Below are 19,792 nucleotides of genomic sequence, written 5' to 3'. Positions count from 1 at the left end.
AGTCATTAATTTATAGAATAAAACACAAATGTTAATCCAGTTTTTACAAACAGTAAAACGAGAGAAAGTTATAATTTTAAAGAGGTCTCTTAATTTTTCAGAGCGATATATATCTGTTTATATATATAGAGATTGCTATGGTTTAATGTGAAAATGTATGGTACAATATTTTTGTTACAGTTTTTATAAGATGCTCAATTTCATTGTATCCAAGTTTTAATAAAAGGTAAAACTTTATTTTTGTGTCTTTTTCTTTTTTGTAGTTGACGGAATAAAAAATATAAATACGTAATGTAACCACTTTCAACTAAAAATTCTAAGTTATATAATTGGGCAAAGCAATTGATATTACACAATATTTTAAGTAAAATCAACTTCACATGAAGTGCATTGTACTTCAAATAACAATTCCAGTCCTTGAATAACTTAAGTTAAATTCACTCAAGTTTTCCTAATGCGTTACTTAAAAAAATAGAAAGTGGTTGACTTAAAAATGTAAGTGAAATCAACTTGACATGAAGTGCATTGTACTTCAAATAACAATTAAAGTCCTTGATTAATTTAAGTTTAATTTACTCAAGTTTTCATAATGCTTTACTTACATTTTTAAAGGCAACCACTTTCCTCTATTTTTTTAAGTAGATTCAACTTATCGGGGCTTACAGTGTGTGGCAATTATAGTTGTGCTTGAGACAGAGAGCCTACGGCTATCTGAAGATCCGCTGCCTGAGGGAAGAAGAGCAGAAGAAATGTGTTTTTCTGCACTTCAACAGCAGTTAATCAAGGACTAATATTTGGAATAACAGTTAGAGTAAATAGTAATTCTAATTTTCATCAGGGACTGAGAGAACAGCAACAGCATATTGTTCTCTGAATACAAACAAAATGTTTAATAAACTAAATTCTGCTTAAGCATGCCTATGAATGGAAATACAACTGATATGAAACGGCAACAATGCCGAGGTGTCTTACATTCCGCCACACACACTGTGACCACGTGTGGTTAATTGAAACATGTTTAAGTGAGAGGAAGGAGAGGAGGAGGAGAATAAGTAAAGAGACAGCAAACACAGGTGTGGCGTTTTATCTGTTGAGGAGGTGAGGGGTAATCACGGCAAAATTTAATCAGTTCAGATTAATTATTCATGGTCAGGGGCATAGCGAGCTGATTTCCAAAATGCCCCTTCTCTCTCTCACTGACAGCCCTGTATGAATTATTCAAACTGCATTTACACAAAGAACTCCATCTCTGATACCCGATCAGTCTGTTAGAAACATTATGCAACCGGGAATGTCAATTAGAAATGGGAAAATTGGTCTCCTGGTATGCATGAAATACAAAGGAAAACAAATCCACATAACACACACTATGAAAATTATTAAACAAAACCCAAACTTCAAGGTCTTGGGAGATTATTCTTCACAGAGAGAGGAGTTCTCAGCTTTAATGGGTTTAACCAAAGTCAATATGGTCCCTGTGCAGTGTGTCCACTACTCATCCATCAGTTTATATTCACTAAGTGAACTCCACCTATAATGTGGACTGCATCAGACCGGGTACTCAACCCTGCTCCATTATCAAGTGTTAATCATTTCCCTAGCAACTTTCTCCTCCTACTCCCTCCAAAACAGTTCTTAAGCCAATTCAGACCGATGCTGCTACTTCATTTTCATCCTAACCAAATCACCTATGCCCCCTTCTTCTTACAGTTTATTCAGTGACTGCCGCAGGCCGTTTGTAGATAGATACAAATCCTGTTGCTGGTCTAAAGCCCACACTGTACCTCAAGGCCAGGGCTATATGCACTGATCACTGCCAGCCATTTAGCTCGCCTTTCCCTCTTCATTTTTCCACATGGTCACCAGTCTCCTCTTCTGGGTCCCAGAAGGTGGAATGACCTTCCCTCTCTGGTCTGAAAAGCAGAGCCACGCCCCATCGTCCATCATTTACTGAAATCCTGTTTTCAAGCATCCTCTCTGAATCACTTTGTTGTGCTTTTATCTCACTTCTTAGGTCTTATTTCGTCTTTCCCTAACAGACTCTCAAAGTATCTTGTCTCTTCAAGTAAGACAGTAATGTCAGGGCAGAGTGGTCCTGATTGCTGCTTTCATTGTTCATTGATGTCAGCAAAGGAATTTTGCTCTGAATAACCCAAAGCTTAAAAGTGAAAGAAAACGAAACTACAGTCATTAAAGCAGCTCGATTAAGTTGTGAGTTAAAAAGCACAGACAGATCACAGTGAAAGTGCTGAACCTACTGATGTTAATCATAGATCATGTTTACCAGTTCACCGTCTTACTTTAGCTTGTTAGCATGCATGAAATGTGCTATTTTGTACTAAACACAAAGTACATCTGAGTCTGGTAGGAATGTCGTTGTTTTGCACGTTTTTTGTCATAAACTTTCAGGGTTATTATTAATCAAAAACAAGCACAATTCCTATAGGTGGACGTGAATATCTAAACAAAAATGCATGGTAAACCACCCAATAGTTTTCAAAAAGTGTCAAATTCATGGTAGGCCAGGGTCACCATGCATCTTCTCACAACCAATAGATTTCAAGACATGCTGCCTCAAAAGTGAGTCTGGGAGCTTACAAGGACAGAGCAGCAAGAGGGATGAGTGTACGGGAGAGAAGGCGTGGTCAGGCAGAGAAAGGCAGATAAATAGACAGCAGGAGAAATGAGAAAGTGTAATTCTTGCTCGGCACAATTTATCCTTATGTGCCTGACAGCCACCAACCATAAGTCACCAAATAATCACTCTAAATAATTCAGAGGGATCTCTTGTGTCCTCCTTTCCCCTCTGCCTGCCCTTGTAATGCAGTCCCACGACACAGGGTCAACACGTATGCCCATTGACACTCATCATAAATGCAGTTTGACCAGACCAGGTTTGCCTCGACTGACTGTATTGCTACAGTTCATGACAACAGGTTAGAGGGAGGGCTGGAGGGAAAAGCAGCGTTTTTTAGCAATCCTGCATGTCGTCAGCTAGATTTAGATACTATTGCAATTTATATCTCCATGGGAACATTTCATTGCAATCACTAATACATTTCCCTGCTCTTTCCTCACATTACAATAATACCCATCCTGTACTGTGTTTCTGTATCTTGGAGTTCTACCTATTTTATAGACAATTAAGATGGCAGATCAATGTCAATCTGGCATATGAATTCTGCAGGATATAAAGACATAGCAGATAGGAAGGTAAATGTTCTATGGGTAACATTAGAAAAACAAGTTCTTGATATCATAATTGCTAGCCAAAAATACATGGTCGCTTTTTATGATAATTGAAAGGAGGAACTGAAAGACTTGATCATAACTGAAAGAGATTATGAGGCAGATACATTTATAATTTTTCTAACAGTATGTGTCTTGGTAGAGATAGCTGGCCAGTCATTCATCCTCGTCATGTTGCTGTCAAAGCCCCGCTGCATACGAGTGATGACCATCCTTGTCAGACCAACCGCTGTCTGTCTCCCTCTGAATGATAGAAATGTAGAGTATGTCTGTACTGAAGGACGGATCAATTTTTTTCACTCTATGCCTCTGTGCTTTTCCCTTGTCATACATTGAAAATCACTGTAATGTCTTTTCCCCTGAAATAAAAGATTTTGACGTTTCTTTTTCTATTACTCTCTGACTCTGAATCCACGCTTCTCATACATCGGTAAGGTTTTCGCTCTGACATCTGTCCCTGCTGTGTGTCACTTCTCGACCTTTTCTCTGCGTGTGTGTCCATCATTTCTTTTGTCTGTGACTGCTGGCTTGGGTGATCATGTGTGCGGTGTGTGTTTATTTCAAAGCGTGGCACAGGAGGGGATCGCCACCAACTTGGGGATGCTCTGGAAATGTCATTGTTTGCTCTGCTTTCTGACGCAATTTATACAGCAGCGATTATTTTTCCTCCCAAGCGTGGCCTTCTGCTTTGTCTGCCTGGAATCAGGAACGGTAAATAAGTGGTAATGGGAGTGAATGGGAGGGGAAGTCAGCCAACGTCTTTCTGTCATCACTTTAGAAGGTTGCGACCCTAAAGCACGGTGGCACAGAGCTGCTAAATTATTCAGGCTGTGTCTCAAGCCCCGATCTCTGGAGAAGACGGGCCTGTGATTGCTTGGAGCGGATTGACTGACATTTGCACATGAACATCGCCTCTGTTTCCCCCAAACACCCATTCTGCTCAAAGGAAACATTAGAGGGACCCTGGTTCTGTGCAATGGGGGCTTGCGTTGTGGTTGGTAGCTCTGGGTTCTGGGAGTGGTAGTGGTAGAGGAAGCATTGCTTTTTAAATGTGCGGCTCAGCAGTGAACAATCACAAACAAACTAGGGGAAAAGTTCTGCCATGGGAGAATGACAGGTTATGGTAAATAGTTTTTCATAAAAGTGTCAATATAATTGAGCATAAACGTGGCTTTACATTTGAGTGGCAGAGCAGGAGCTAGGGGACTAGCTCACTCATAAATCATCTTTCTGAGTGGGGTCAAGGGCCATTTGACTGAGACATGGGCAGAAATCTGATTTTGTTAATGGAAATATTTTTTCACAAATAATGCAATAGTACATTGTGCATATCCCAGCATACTTATTGATTAAATGCCAGCATTCTGTGTACATACAAAAAATCCAGTTTGCTAGGATTAATGAAAAAAGTAAGAATCAATGTATTTCCAAAAGGCCATGCCATGCTATCTGAGTGTGGTCGAATATCTCTAATGATGCATCACACTTTACTGGGTTTAATCGTGCTGCAAGGCCAGAACAAAAAAACAAAGCATTTTTGTAATTGCAAATTGAGGTTTGTTTCATTATTATTTATCATCATATATCTTCAGTAGATTGTAACCAAAACATTCTATACAATCCAAGTTGTTAATTGTTATTTGGTCAATTTAAGCTTGAGAGGTTTTGATTAATCAGACTGCTTCCAGAGTGCAGTTTAAAGTGAGCGAGCAAGAAGCTGTGTGTGTTTGAGGGAGGAGAGTGAGAACATCCCTCTGTATGCTGGACCATGTCCCTGAGCTGAAGGCGAGCGTAGCTGAGGTGAGGGGTGGAGGGGAGGCAGGGGTGGAGAAGTGCAGGGGATAACTGGCCCTGCTGGGAGGGAGGAGGGGGAGGAGAACACGGCTAAAGAGAGGGAGAGCGGGAGAAAGAGAGACAGAGAGGGTGGAGCATCGGACAGATGACAAATTGTGATTAATAAATGTGATTCAGGACAGCAGTGTGGAGGGTTGTTATTAATAGAGAGAATTAGAGTGGCTGTGCAACTCAATCTGCACACTGTCAGTCTGCATCAGGCCCCATAATCAGAGCCTAATGAAACAGCACAGCACCAGGATGTAGACATATCCACACTGTGTACTCTGCGTACAAATCTACTGTACAGTAAACACGCATGCTCAGGGAAGTCAGGGAGAAAATAATACATTTCATATCAGGGTGCAAGAACAATGTAACAATAAACATATGGACTACTGGGCCTGAATAAAACATTTTTGTATTTAGATTATCATGCCTGAAATGTGACATATTGAAGACCTCCATTAAGTTCCATTTTACTCCATTATTATCTCATGAGAGGCCTTTTTTTTTGGGTCAAGCCAAATACAAACCAACACATCTACCTTCTCGTGTTTCTGTTCATGTACAGACATCTCTCCAAATGCAGCAATGTGGATTTTCTTTACCTCTACTTGTGGATTCCCTGTTTTTGTAAATTGCCCCAAATCACCTTCATATATCTCTAATGACCTCTAAATTGATTTACAAGAGAGTTATCTCTTACGGCAAAGAATGAGAGCTTGATAGCCGGATTCCTGTCAGTGTTAACTGTGGAAGACGTGAGTAGTGGTCTCCTGGGGGTGACGGCCCTCCGGCAGCTACGTGCCTCTTGGGGACGATATGTCATCATCCCTCAGAGCTGATGCTCAGTATGTGTTGGTCACACTTCCTGCGCTGGTGTGGATTGTGTGACAGTGCCACTATCTCAAAACAAAACACAATATGTCACCTATACCTTATGTATCACTGACTTCAATTTTCCACACAATACTACTCTGCTTGCAAGAAATATTTGGATTGTTCTGTGCCATGCATTTCATAAATGATAAAACATAGTGTTACTTAAATGCTTCTGGTAATATTCTGATTGAAGTATTCGTATGTCGTTAAGAAAACATGTAGACAACCAGCCACAGTAGAAAGGAATTACAACACGAGTAATGTGTCCATAAATAAGTTCTTCCTCCTCTCTTACTTGTTTACACAGAACGGAAGAGAGAAAAGATAGGACTCGAATTATGCAGACGTATGCACAAAAGACAGAGATTTATTCTTGGTGTATCATAATATATGAAATTAATTATTAAACAAAGTAATTATTCAAACAGCCCAGTACTGATTCACCGGTGGCCCTTTTTCTTTCGGTGACAGTGGAGAGTGTGTGAGTCAAAGGGAAGTCAGAGCAAGTGACACGATAAAGCAATTGGACTGAATAAAAAAAAGACACATCTCACCAACATAATGCATGATGATAAAAGTTTAGGTGAGTATGAATACTAATGGGAACAAATCAAGAAGAGAATAGGGAGAGACAGACAGCTGAAAGACATGCACATATTTCAATATTAATCACCTCAGTAATATTTTAACAGGCTTTAAAAATCCAATCCTGAGCATATTGCCTCTGACTGGCAACGATTATCTGCCCGTGCTGCTCAGGGCCTCTGAGTACTGTTCTAGCGGGCCAGACTGACTGACCCTGCAAACTGGGACTGACACAGCATTTAACTCCCCCCAGCGCTGCTCAGCTGTACCAACATTTACCAATGGAAATATCCCAGGCCATCACTACCCCACCTTCCATGCCCTCACCTCAGTGATAATCCTTTTCATGTCCAGTGGGATCAGGTCAATGATCCCTACATGGCCAGAAGGTGGTCATCATATGCGAGGAAAGAGAAGTTGAGGAGGTGGTGGTTAATAAAAAGACTGTCATCAATACTGTATGTAGACCTATTCCACTTTACCCCCAATGCTTCGGTCATCAAACTTTAAACTTGCAGATCTGCAACTGTGCCTGTCAGACAGGTGACACAAAACTCTCCGAAAATTAGGATTTTAGCTTAAAATCTTAGAAAAATAGCGTATTTCAGTGGCCACGCCATCGCATTATTTCCCTACTGACATTGCAACAGCGAGATAATTGATACAAGAATACAAAACATGGCTTTCCATTACTAATAGTGCAAAAACGTTGTTCAACATACTCTAAACTTGCATACTATGTCTGTGTGCTACATGCATTTGTGTGTGTGTCTCAGAGTGCGGACATTGCAGGATTTTGTGTGTAAGGTTTTAAGTAAAGGAAAAAGAGCAGGGTGTCTCACTAATGAGGTTTATAGCTGTGGGATGCGAGTCACACACACAGACAATGGTCTGGGGAACATTTAGTGTCTCCTCTCCATTCCTCACACATCATGCTGAGGCATCTTTTACTTAGTCACCGTCCTCTCTCTTGCCTTCCCTGGCGCACCGAAGATGAAAACATCTGCCCTTGTTTGCAACACTTTATCAAACATTTTATCATGCTCAGAGTTTGCCACTAACAACAGGTGAATGTCAGGCTAACAAGACATCGATGCGTTTAAATAAAAATACATGTTTGTTGGGGCTCCAAATTAATGGTAATAATAATGATTTGGAAATGAAAAAATAAGGGGTTTTACTTTTCACTATAGGTTGCCAATACATTTAATTATCCATATATCTGCATGGACTACAGTATTTCATTAGACACAAAAGAGAAAAAAATGCTCGTATGGTGGGGGGAGAAAGGGAACGAGAGAGAGGGAGAGAGAAAGAGAGAGATAGAGAGAGAGATCTAACAGGTGTCGAGGAGGACTGCCCATGGACACACACGGCGATAAGCGATACAGTCACAGCCACTCTGGATGGGAGCGTCAGGTTGCAGATCCTAATTTCGAATATCGTCAAAAAGTGTTCAGTCCAGTTTTTTTTCTGGACTTCTTTTCCTCTATAGTAAGCGCCAATTAAACTCCATCTTTTCGTTCCTACCTGGAAAGAAAGGAAGGGATTAAGCTCTGATTAAGAGGCACTCATCACTTTCTTGGGATCTCCTGCGCGCTCCACTCGACACTCCAGCGGTGCAAAGTCCTTCAGTTATTTTTGATGAGACGCGGAATGAACAGACGCAACGCTTGTGTTATACTCAAATTTTTTTGGATCATAATGAGTAAATGGTGAGTTTTCTTTGAACAATTTATTTTTCACGTTGTGGATAATCATGTATTATTTGTAATTTACACAAAATAAAACTGAAAATACATATTATTTTGCTTTTTGCTGGAAAACATTATTGTCATCTTTATTTAAAACATATGGTTGTGATATTCATCTTAATATTTACTTAGTTAAATTATGGATATAAAATATAGTATAAATAATATATTTGCTCTCTGCTCTTTCCAGATGCAGATATAGCCAGAGGAGGAATCTATCAAACGTGTTATTGGCTTCAGGAAAACGGCACCTTTTTAATGTGGACAGAAGCAAGTGGGAGGTCATAAGATGATTGTGTCAGGAAAAGATCTCTGATGAACTTTTGACACTCACAGTCATGGCATTAAATGAGACGTCCACGTGAAATGAAAGAAGATTTTTTTAGAAAATAACTGTAAATCTTACTTCATCCGGCCAAACCAACAATATCCACTCCCTCCTCAATGAGCTGAATTTGGCAGCAGGCCTTTTCCCGCATACTTTCAATAAGCCCCGTTTCCAGTGCCAGTCATGTTGTCTGTATGATGCTGAAAACAAACTGAACTGAAGGACAACAAGCGAAGTCAAGAAAAGGTGACCCGAGATTTCATCAGATCAATTATGTTTTTGGTAATGTGTCACCCTAAATCAAAAACATCCATGTTCTTTTATTTCCTTTAACACTGGTGTGTAAAGTTTTCATCTTTTTAAGAAGAGGCTTTTGAAGACCGTGTTCCTGGTCCATTGGACGTCTTTATCATTTCTAAAGGATCCTCTCATCCGCTAGTTTCCCTACTGGCTGTCTTCCATTTTGTGTCCTTTCTCAAACACTGTTTTCCTCCCACTCCTCTCCAAATCCCTCTTCATCTTTTTCTACCATATTGGCTTTCTGAGAGGCTTCATCCTGGCCGGCCACATTCCAGCCAAGGGGGAAGAGGACTTCCTGACGCTGGCCGCTTCACGGCTCAGCCGCAGGAAGCGCGTCATTGGAGCTGCTGTAGGTGTAGCCATGGTTCTAATACTGTTGGTGGCCATTCCCCTGCTGGTCCACACTACCAAAGGAGGGAACTCCGGAAATGCGGGGAGCCATTATGAAATGCTTGGGAGCTGCAGGATGGTATGTGACCCCTATGCCACATCTCAGCCTGGCCAGGAGCTGACAGCTGTGTCTCCACCACCCAAGGATTACTCTGGGAAGAAGCTAAAGTCTGGGCTCCGTGGGCCTCCAGGGATCCCTGGCCCTCAAGGACCACGTGGACCCCCTGGAGAGCCAGGCAAACCAGGACCACAGGGGCCCCAAGGTCCAGGTCCTGGTGGCTATTCTCCCTCACTCTACACTCCCAAAATTGCCTTTTACGCAGGGCTACGCAAGCCGCACGAGGGGAGTGAAATACTGAAGTTTGATGACGTGGTGACCAATGTAGGTAACTACTATGAGCCCAGCACCGGAAAATTCACCTGTCCTCTGCCTGGCATCTACTTCTTCACCTACCATGTTCTAATGAGAGGTGGTGACGGGACCAGCATGTGGGCAGACCTAAAGAAGAACGGACTGGTTAGTAAATGTTTGTGTGTATGTATGTGTGTGTGTGTGTGTGTGTGTGTGTGTGTGTGTGTGTGTGTGTGTGTGTGTGTGTGTGTGTGTGTGTGTGTGTGTGTGTGTGTCAAACAGATTTTCATTGTGGGTCACACTGGGAAATGAGAATCACAAGGGTCAACATTTACTCAAGCAAAACAATATATTCTGATCACATTTTTACAAAAGGCAAGCATTCAATGTGTTTAATGGGCTTGAATATGACAAGTTGGTTGTTGGGGACATTTTATTGAAAGTTTGAACCTCAATTGATATTAGGACTGGCTAAAGATGAGCCAGGCCCCGTGGGCTTACGTTCGACATGTGCATTAGGGTGTGTGTGTGTACAATAGAGGGTTTGCATGTATGCGTTAGAATGTATGCACACACACGACCGTGCAACTTATTTTTTTTCACTGTTGAAAATCCTGCATTACCATTGACTCACATTCACCTCAGTCACATTGAGCTCTTCAAATTCAGAGCACATTCCACTTAGCAGGTGGATACATGACAGCCAAAGAAAGAAATAGCAATCCTTCTCCTAATTAAGGGGAATTCATGCTATACGGTCTAAAATCACAGCAACGGATATTTGCATTTTCACATGTGCTGTGGCTAAATGACAAGTGGCAGAATGCATCTGCCGCTGCCGCCAAAAGGAACAGCCTAATTAGTAAGTATCATACACAGAGCTTGATTATCGCCTAAACAGAAGAGCAAGGGGGCACATGAGAAATGTCTGTCAGTACGTGGACCAGTCAGTTTACACCTCAGCTAAATAAATAATGAATGCAAAATTGACAGTCCACTCATCCACTTCCTCATTCCCCAGACACTAATTAAAGACAGAGGGGCTGATGGGGGGAAGAGGAGAGGCGAGGTGGGATAAATCACAGGGATTTTGTCAGAGGACTCCAAATTCACGAAACATTCTTCAAGTTGCTTTTTACATTCAATCATTCATCAAGGACTTCAAATGCAAATACTTTCTGCTCAGACCTCGATATCTAGACATGTAGTGCACCAAGGAATGTGCACACAGGATAGTGAGCTCATATATACGTTATAGTTGACTTCCACAGTTGTAAATAAGGTTGATTTAGACTTGATTGTGAGATGTGAAACTATATGGTAAAAATAATTCCATCTTGATTATTGGTAGGTTGTATATGCCACAAAGATGTGTTTAAGACCGCCTATTGCCTATATTGTCATTCAAGCCATCTTACCCTGCTAAATAATGTATAAATATTAGATTAGATCCCATTAACATCCACTATACTTTCCTCCTCCTTGGTTGTTCATCGATTCCCCATTAATTATCTTTTCCCTCAATCATTTAGCCTCACCCAGGTCCATCTGGCTTCTGATAGGCGGCTTCCTTAAACAGTTCTTCTAAATAGAGCACTCACACGGATATACCCAAACAGAGATCTGGGTATATGAAGATGTGTATAGTCTATATGAAATGCTGCAGTATGCCTGATCATGTTCCGGGTTATTGAAGCCCCGGGCAGGTGGGTACTCTGCCTGTCAGTCAGTGGTTGGGGTTTACTAAACAGGCACTATGTCTGTTTGGTTTCATTCCTGAATTCAGAATGGTCAGTTTTATCATCGCCATAGGTGCTAAAGCTTTATTGGATATTTTGTCTCTGCCCACTGGGTTTGTTTTAATCCCAAAAAATAAGGATTGTAGTAGACACAAACTTCCTGGATTCTTTTTAGGTGTTGTAACTTTTACATCTTATAAGAAAAGGTCATTTGTAACCTAGGTCTATTAAGCAGCCAGTCCGAAAGATTTACGAAAATGAATGAAAAACAAGAGACTCGACGTGACATACACATACTGAGACGTCTACTTGGGGTGAGTGTAAGGGGGGGAGCAAAAAAGACAAGTGAGTTGATGGGAAATCAGGGGTGGAGCAGAGGAAGATAGATGACTTAATGGAGGTGTGGAGACAGTGGGCTGGTAGACGAGGCATCGGGGAGGCTGGTGGTGAAGGCCAGAATGAGATCAGGCTCGATGACCAATGGAAACCCACTCTACAGTCTACACGTCTTGGTTTGACGTGATCAAGGACGGCTGGAGAAAGTGAGAAATTGGTTTACAAACTGTGTTTATGCAGGATAGGGAGTGTTCAAAAACGTAATTAATACTAGAAACCAAAGATTTCCTCTGGGAATTGTTGATGTCTAAATGTTTGCACACTGCATTGGCTGCCGGACTCTTCCCTGTGACATGAGTGTGGTGTAATGCGATGGCAGGATGTGAGGAGGATGTACCGACTGTGGCAGGGCTTCCATGGGTTTCTTTTGGATCTAATACCTATTACACTCACTAAATCCGTACTCTGAAAAGCCTACCTGCTCACACCTCAATCTAACTTTCACAAATCATTGCAGCACGACAGGGTTTCAGAGTCAGGGGATTTGTTATTGAAGGGGATCACACTGCAGTTGCTTCCATGTTCCTATTGCAACGGTAATTGAATTACGGTACAATTTCAATGTTTGGTGTGGATGTTTGGCTAATACTGTCACGCCCCATTCACAGTTAAATGTTAAGTACACAGTAAGGCATTGATACATGTGACAACCCAGTTCTGAAAGATTATGTATTGATATTATATTCTTATTAATGATTTACATATAGTTGAATATGAGACGTATGAATAAACGTCTCATTGGCAATTCTGCTATCTTAAATGTGCTTAATCATTTTCTAAATCACTGTCACAAGATTTATGAGCTGTATGCTCCTCAATATTCTTGCTTGGTGGCAAATATTATTAAGACAGTCTATGCTAATGTTGTCATGCTTTATAAGGCTGGTAATACATCATGCAAACCTTCTCCCTTTTCTCTCCTTAAACGGTATGTGAGCTTTTCCCCTTCTCATTTATTTTCCATAGTTAACTACTGTATATATATTTAAAATATTCTTCATACAATGTGCACAGTAGACACATAGATACACTGGTCTGGCTACCCTTTAATCACTCCCTTGTTTTTTAACTGTCATAGACTCTTTTAATAACTCGGTTATTTCACACGGTAGTTAAAATGTCATCTCTTGCTGTAATGACCTGTACTAACTTACCCAGTGCACGCACGCACGCGCGCACACACACACGCACGCGCGCACGCACGCGCGCGCGCACACACACACACACGCACACACACACACACACACACACACACACACACACACACACACACACACACACACACACACACACACACACACACACACACACACACACACACACATATGCTACAGGTGAAACATAATTAGCCTCATAGCAAGAGGCAAAACGAGTGTTAGCAGGATTTGTTCTTTGAAGGCAAGTCAGATTTTTTAAATAAAAAAATAATGGTGATTAAATAACACGTAATTAAAAAAAGGCAATCCCTTTCTTACTGTGCACAGGTCTGACCATTATAAGGCACATTGTAATACTGAAGTGAAGGTAATAGGAATCAAAGGAACGGTTCAATGCTACAGCCGCTTGTCGCCATGTAATCCCCAGGCTCCCAAAGGAGAGGGAAAACCTATTCAATAAATATTCTATTTCCACAACATTGTCCCCCCCACCATCCTCCCCCAACCCTCCTGCCATGTGCTGGAGTCCCTTAGGTAAGTTTAACAGCTACTTTTCTATTGTCTCCGCTCTAAGAGGTCAGTATATCACAGTGAATGAATCCTGTCAGTTTTATTACCAGTGGAGCACAGACCCACAGATAAAAACAAGAGTTCATATACCCCCACATCTCACCGCTCTCACAAAATAGCCTCGCTTGATCAGTCTGTTACTCTAGGCCCACTCCCTCTCCTTTCCTCAACCCTGCGGCCCTTGTTTTTGTTTTTTCTTTCTCCTGTCCCTCCTTTTTGTCCATCCTTGTCTATCTTCAGCGCTGCGGCTTCACTTGCATAGAAAATGACACTGCAGCTGCTCCCCTTTACCGCCACCATCACCCCCCCCCCCCTACTCGTTCCTCCTAGCTGTGGCTCCCTCTGCTCCAAGTTGTGTTTACTGGAGGCCCTATAATGAAAGGGCTAGGCGAAGACAGAGACAGCCACAGGCAAACCCTGGGGGCCCCTGCATCATGGCTCACAACTCCAACAGCTCCAGGATCAGCGCAGTCGGCTGCCTGGTTCACACGGATCAGCCTGTGTCCTCCAGCCGTATCCATCTCCTCTGTCGGCTTCCTGTCCTAATCCCACCACGGCTCCCTCATGCCTCTCTGTCTGGCATCTGCATTAATGGATGGCTTGCATTATTCTTCAAGCACAGGAATATCGGCTGAAGTACCAATTCATATATCATATATTGGCAAAATGATCTCTACACTGACTGACAAATATTATTTTCTTGTGGAATATTCAGCCGCACTTTAATGCATTAAATCATGAGTATCTGTGAAGGCCTGAGGGGGGAAAGATCTCCATACATCTCCCTCTGATACACTGTTGCCAAAATAATGAGCAGGAGGATGACATATGCCTTGTGTCGATAGAAAGTCACAACAACACCATTGATGTCAGCTGCAGCCAAAGATGCAAATGTGTTATTGGCTGTCACTACACATGTCAAGCAGAACAACAATATAACCTTTACAGATGACAATGGATTGGTGTCAGTTTTTGAGAGATGGTCTTATGGGACCCTAAGAAAGAGTATATATATACTTATATAGTGTTACAAAATAATAATCGGCTGCCTGAGTAACACATGGCTCTGATTTAATACAAAAATAATGAAGTACATCTTTCTAAATGATCAATGTTGCCTGCTACCCAGACTAGAAGAGAATATTTCTCTTGTGAATTGTTATGTTCCTCTGAAGAACACGGATGGAACAAAAATAAACAAGCATAAACAGATAAATATACTAGAAGGGCATTCGGAGTGGGCCGACCACTGCCAAGGCCAATCCACTGCAACATTTAATGGGTTCTCCCTGGGTCCATGCTACTCTCTATCTACTCTCATGAATATCCGCCTGATTCCTTTTGCCTTACCCTGTGAGTGTGAAAAACAGGTAATTTCTCTAATAATAATTCAACATTTAACGTAACAATTTCATTTAGTTTTTTTTACAGAACTGCATGAAATCTTGAGATATAGGCCAACTATATTATTATGTATTTATTTACTTACAACCCTTGGGAATATGTTATTTTCTTTACACAGTTTCTGGTTCTCTGATCAGGCACGTCTCTCTTTTCCACATTCAACGCAGTTTGTTATATATCTTCAGAGATTGAGAAGCAGGCGTTACTGTAACTGACAGTTATTTCAACCTTGCTCAGGCAACGTTTCTTACAATTCTATTTTTGTTTAACTTTTGCAACATAATGAAAAAAATAAATAATGCTGAATAGCTTAACAGCTGAATAGCTCCACAGTGAGAAATATAGCCAGAGGCAGAGGCGCCTAAAAAAAAACATGTGAACTACAAAATCTCAAATCGAACGAATCAAGGCTGTTGTAGTAGAGAAGTAATAGCTACGGTTGGTTTTATGTGTAGTTGAGCGGTGAAGCATCCGAAGATCTGCTACTCTTTTCCCTTAATGAATCTGGCTGGTCCGTGTGTTGGATGTAACATCGCTGACGGGAATTTTATATAGGGACCTACAGACAGTGTCTAGGAAATTGAATACAATCAAACAATCAATCAATGTTTATTTATAGCCCAATATCACACATGTTACATTTGTCTCAGTGGTCTTCACAGTTTGTACAGAATATCAGTATGACAATACGACACCCTCTGTCCTTAGACCCTCACATCGTACAAGGAAAAACTTCCGGAGAAAACCCACAGTTTAAAGGGAAAAATGGGAGAAACCTCAGGGAGAGCAATAGAGGAGGGATCCCTCTCCCAGGACGGACAGACGTGCAATAGATGCCGTGTGTAAATTGAAAAGATAATACATTTGCAACATAGGTAGTCCAAATGTTTGAAAATGCATGTGTGTATAATAGGAAGATGAATCCACGAGGATATCCATCCAGGACCGATGATCCAGGACCACAGCCACAACTCAAGATCCAGGGCTCGCGATCCAGGACACAGGACCGCAGGATCATCCATGACTCCAGATCAGGGCGTATATAGATACCCAAAAAGAAAGAAATTTGGGGAAGCTGGGTTAATCGGAACATGAGAGTACACAGGTATAGACAGAGAGAAGGAAGAAGTAAGATGTCTCCCGACAAACTAAGCCTATATCAGCAAAACTAGGGGCTGAATCTAATCAGCCCTAACTATAAGCTTTATCAAAAAGGAAGGTCTTAAGCGCACTCTTAAAAACGGATAGGGTGTCTGCCGCCCGAACACAAACTGGAAGCTGATTCCACAAATGTGGAGCTTGATAAGAAAAGGCTCTGGCTCCCATTGTACTTTTAGAGACTCAAGGAACAACCTTGCATTCTTGGAACACAATGCCCTAGTAGGACAGTAGAGTATAATGAGTTCTTTAAGGTAAGATGGCGCCTGCCCATTAAGGGCTTTGTAGGCGAGAAGAAGAATTTTAAATTCTATCCTGTGTTCTATAGGGAGCCAGTGTAAGGCAGCCAGAACAGGAGTAATGTGGTTCCTTTTCCTAACTCTGGTTAGTACACGAGCTGCAGCATTTTGAATCAGCTGAAGCGACTTGACTGACTTCTTGGTACACCCTGATAATAAGGAGTTACAATAATCCAGCCTTGAAGTAACAAATGCATGGACTAGTTTCTCTGCATCGTTTTGAGTCAAGATATGCCTGATTTTTGCAATGTTACGTAGATGGAAGTAGGCAGTCCTTGAAATGGATTTTATGTGGGCGTTAAAGGATAAATCCTGATCAAATATAACACCAAGATTCCTTACAGTCTCACTGGAGGCCAAATTAATGCCATCCATAGTTAGTATATCTTTAGATAATTTGTTTCGTAGATTCTTCGGGCCAAGTACAATAACTTCAGTTTTGGTCATGTTTAACATCAAAAAATGTAAGGTCATCCATGTTTTTAAGTCCTTAAGGCAGTCTTGAATTTTATTTAGATGATTAATTTCATCAGGCTTGATTGATAAATATAGTTGAGTATCATCCGCATAACAATGAAAGTTTACAGAATGATTCCTTATAATATTGCCTAACGGAAGCATATATAATGTGAACAAAATAGGTCCGAGCACTGAGCCCTGTGGCACTCCATGGCTAATTTTGGTTTGCGTGGAAGATTCATCGTTGACACGTACAAACTGAGAGCGTTCAGATAGATAGGACCTAAACCAGCCTAAAGCAGTTCCCTTTATGCCAACTAAGTGCTCCAGTCTTTGCAATAGGATATCATGGTCGATAGTATCAAATGCAGCACTGAGATCGAGCAAAACAAGAATAGAGACAAGTCCCTTGTCTGAGGCTATTAGAATGTCATTTGTGACTTTAACCAGAGCTGTCTCTGTGCTATGATGTGTTCTAAAGCCAGCCTGAAAATCTTCAAATAAATCATTGTTTTTTAAGTAATCACACAGCTGATTTGCGACCGCTTTCTCAAGAATATTTTAGAGGAACGGAAGATTAGAAATAGGTCTATAGTTGGCTAAAACCTCTGGATCGAGGTTGTGCTTTTTAAGAAGCGGTTTTATTACTGCTACTTTGAATGATTGTGGAACATAGCCTGATAATAACGACATATTCATAATATTCAATAAAGAAGTGCTAATTAATGGAAAAACTTCCTTCAACAGCTTAGTTGGAATTGGGTCTAAAATGCACGTTGATGGTTTAGAAGAGAGAATCATTGAATGTAATTGTTCAAGGTTAATGGCTGAAAAGCATTCTAGTTTACTATCTAGTGTAATATTAGAACTTACGTTTCCGGGAGCTGTTGATAACACTATACTGGTCAAAGGCAAGAGGTCATTAATTTTGTTTCTAAGAGTAACAATTTTATCGTTAAAAAAGCACATCAAATCATTACTACTGAGTGCTATGGGAATAGAAGGCTCAATCGAGCTATGGCTCTCTGTCAGCCTGAAAAGAAATCTTGCATTATTCTTATTCTCATCTATTAATGAAGAGTAGTAGGCTGTTCTCGCTTTACGCAGTGCTTTCTTATATTCATTGAGAGTAATATGCCAAATTAAACGAGATTCTTCAAGAATACAACTCCATTGTGTTGAGCAAAATGGCTCAGACGAAGGCAAAGATAGGTGGAATGGGAAAAGAGCATATTTTTTTTAGTTACTGTAATTCAGGCTCTGTTGCTCAGTGATTGACTGTTTTCAAATTGATGCATACTCTATAGGGAGAAAGAGGGCCCCAGTGAAGGGAATGACATGATGGTAGTTGAGTTGCTGATCATATTCTGTGGCTGTCATGAAGATGTGCGTGGGTTGTCTGGTTGCTGACACAGATTGAGTGCTCCCACCGTAGATGGACACTGAGCCAGACACAAGGCCACTGATGGCTGACATATGTCTGATGATTGGAACTGCCACACAGAAATATTTATACATCCTAATAAGGAAGCCTTTAGGAATGCAACCTAGTGTATGGTTATACTTTATCTATCTATCTATCTATCTATCTATCGAAAGCATTCATGCCAGACCTATACACATAGTATTTAAATGTAGATGCCAGTTTAAGAAACATAAAAAAGCAGTGATTTCCTTTAGGCTTAGTATGTTGCCATCTAGGCATGTGTATTTAAATGTCTACAACGAGTAAACCCAATTAAATGTGTTAACAAACAAGTAAAGATCCACAGCTGCTCGGTCAATAACACCGAGCTCACACACGGCATTCAAATGTGAAGCTGTCTGGCTTTGACATAGCCACTCAATATCATGCATATTGAGCTGGCCCAGGATCATAAGCAACAGGTCAATAGCTGGTAAGGATAGTTATGCTGCTTCTCGGCTGAGGTAGTTTTACCATAGACAACCTGTTGTCCCCAGTGAGTCTGCTTATCTCCAAAACCCAATCGCATCTCCATCCTCGGCCCTTCGCCACAGCCACAGCTGATCGATAACAGGCAGAGGGAATGGGTTCTCAGCCCACCTTTAGGGTCACAGGTCACAGTCCCATCTATCTGTTTATCCAGCATGAATGCGGAGGCGATGTCATACTGATGAGGGTCTCATTTGAAAGATGTAAATAATTGATCATCACTCAGCTTACAGAATATGATAAAATGTGATAAAGGAATGAGATAGTATTAATTTAAAATGCTGCTGAGTTCCCTGAGATGTTGAGTTAGTGGCGGTGACATTTGCAAGTGTTTGTTCAGTTTCGTCCATGTTCTAAATGTCAATGCGTGTGTCCTCTGTTGGTGACAGGTGAGAGCCAGCGCCATCGCTCAGGACGCTGATCAGAATTACGACTACGCCTCCAACAGTGTGATCCTGCATTTGGACGTGGGTGATGAGGTGTGTGTGCAGCTAGACGGAGGCAAGGTCCACGGAGGGAACACAAACAAGTACAGCACCTTCTCCGGCTTCCTCATCTATCCAGACTGAATATAACCATTCCTTACAGAAAATAGACACCAACACACACACACACATTCCCAGTTAAATGTAATTATGCAAATAAATGCACACACACACACACACACACACACACACACACACACACACACACACACACACACACACACACACACACACACACACACACACACACACACACACACACACACACACACACACACACACACACACACACACACACACACACACACACACACACACACACACACACACACACACACACACACACACACACACACACACACAACAGAGGCAAAGATCGAGTGAAAATCTGAGATAAGTGGGATGAATCCAGCTGCGTGATTCTGAGCCAGTCATCATGAACAACTGCAATTATCTGGCACCCTTTGTGCAAATATAAACGTCAGAAGATGTAAA

General features: G+C 41.3%; 1 protein-coding gene across 1 annotated transcript; it reads left to right on the top strand.

Moving 5' to 3' along the window:
* Positions 1-9,295: 9,295 nt before the first annotated feature.
* Positions 9,296-19,381, top strand: c1ql4a (complement component 1, q subcomponent-like 4). The gene is made up of 2 exons (XM_034086936.2): positions 9,296-9,841; positions 19,202-19,381. The coding sequence occupies exons 1-2, from the start codon at positions 9,296-9,298 to the stop codon at positions 19,379-19,381; spliced, it is 726 nt and encodes a 241-aa protein (XP_033942827.1).
* Positions 19,382-19,792: the final 411 nt, after the last annotated feature.

Source organism: Pseudochaenichthys georgianus, chromosome 7 (genome assembly GCF_902827115.2).
Source record: "Pseudochaenichthys georgianus chromosome 7, fPseGeo1.2, whole genome shotgun sequence".
NCBI classification, from domain to species: Eukaryota; Metazoa; Chordata; class Actinopteri; order Perciformes; family Channichthyidae; genus Pseudochaenichthys; species Pseudochaenichthys georgianus.
The sequence above is the reverse complement of the archived record's forward strand: the minus strand, read 5'-3'. Positions and strand labels throughout refer to the sequence as shown.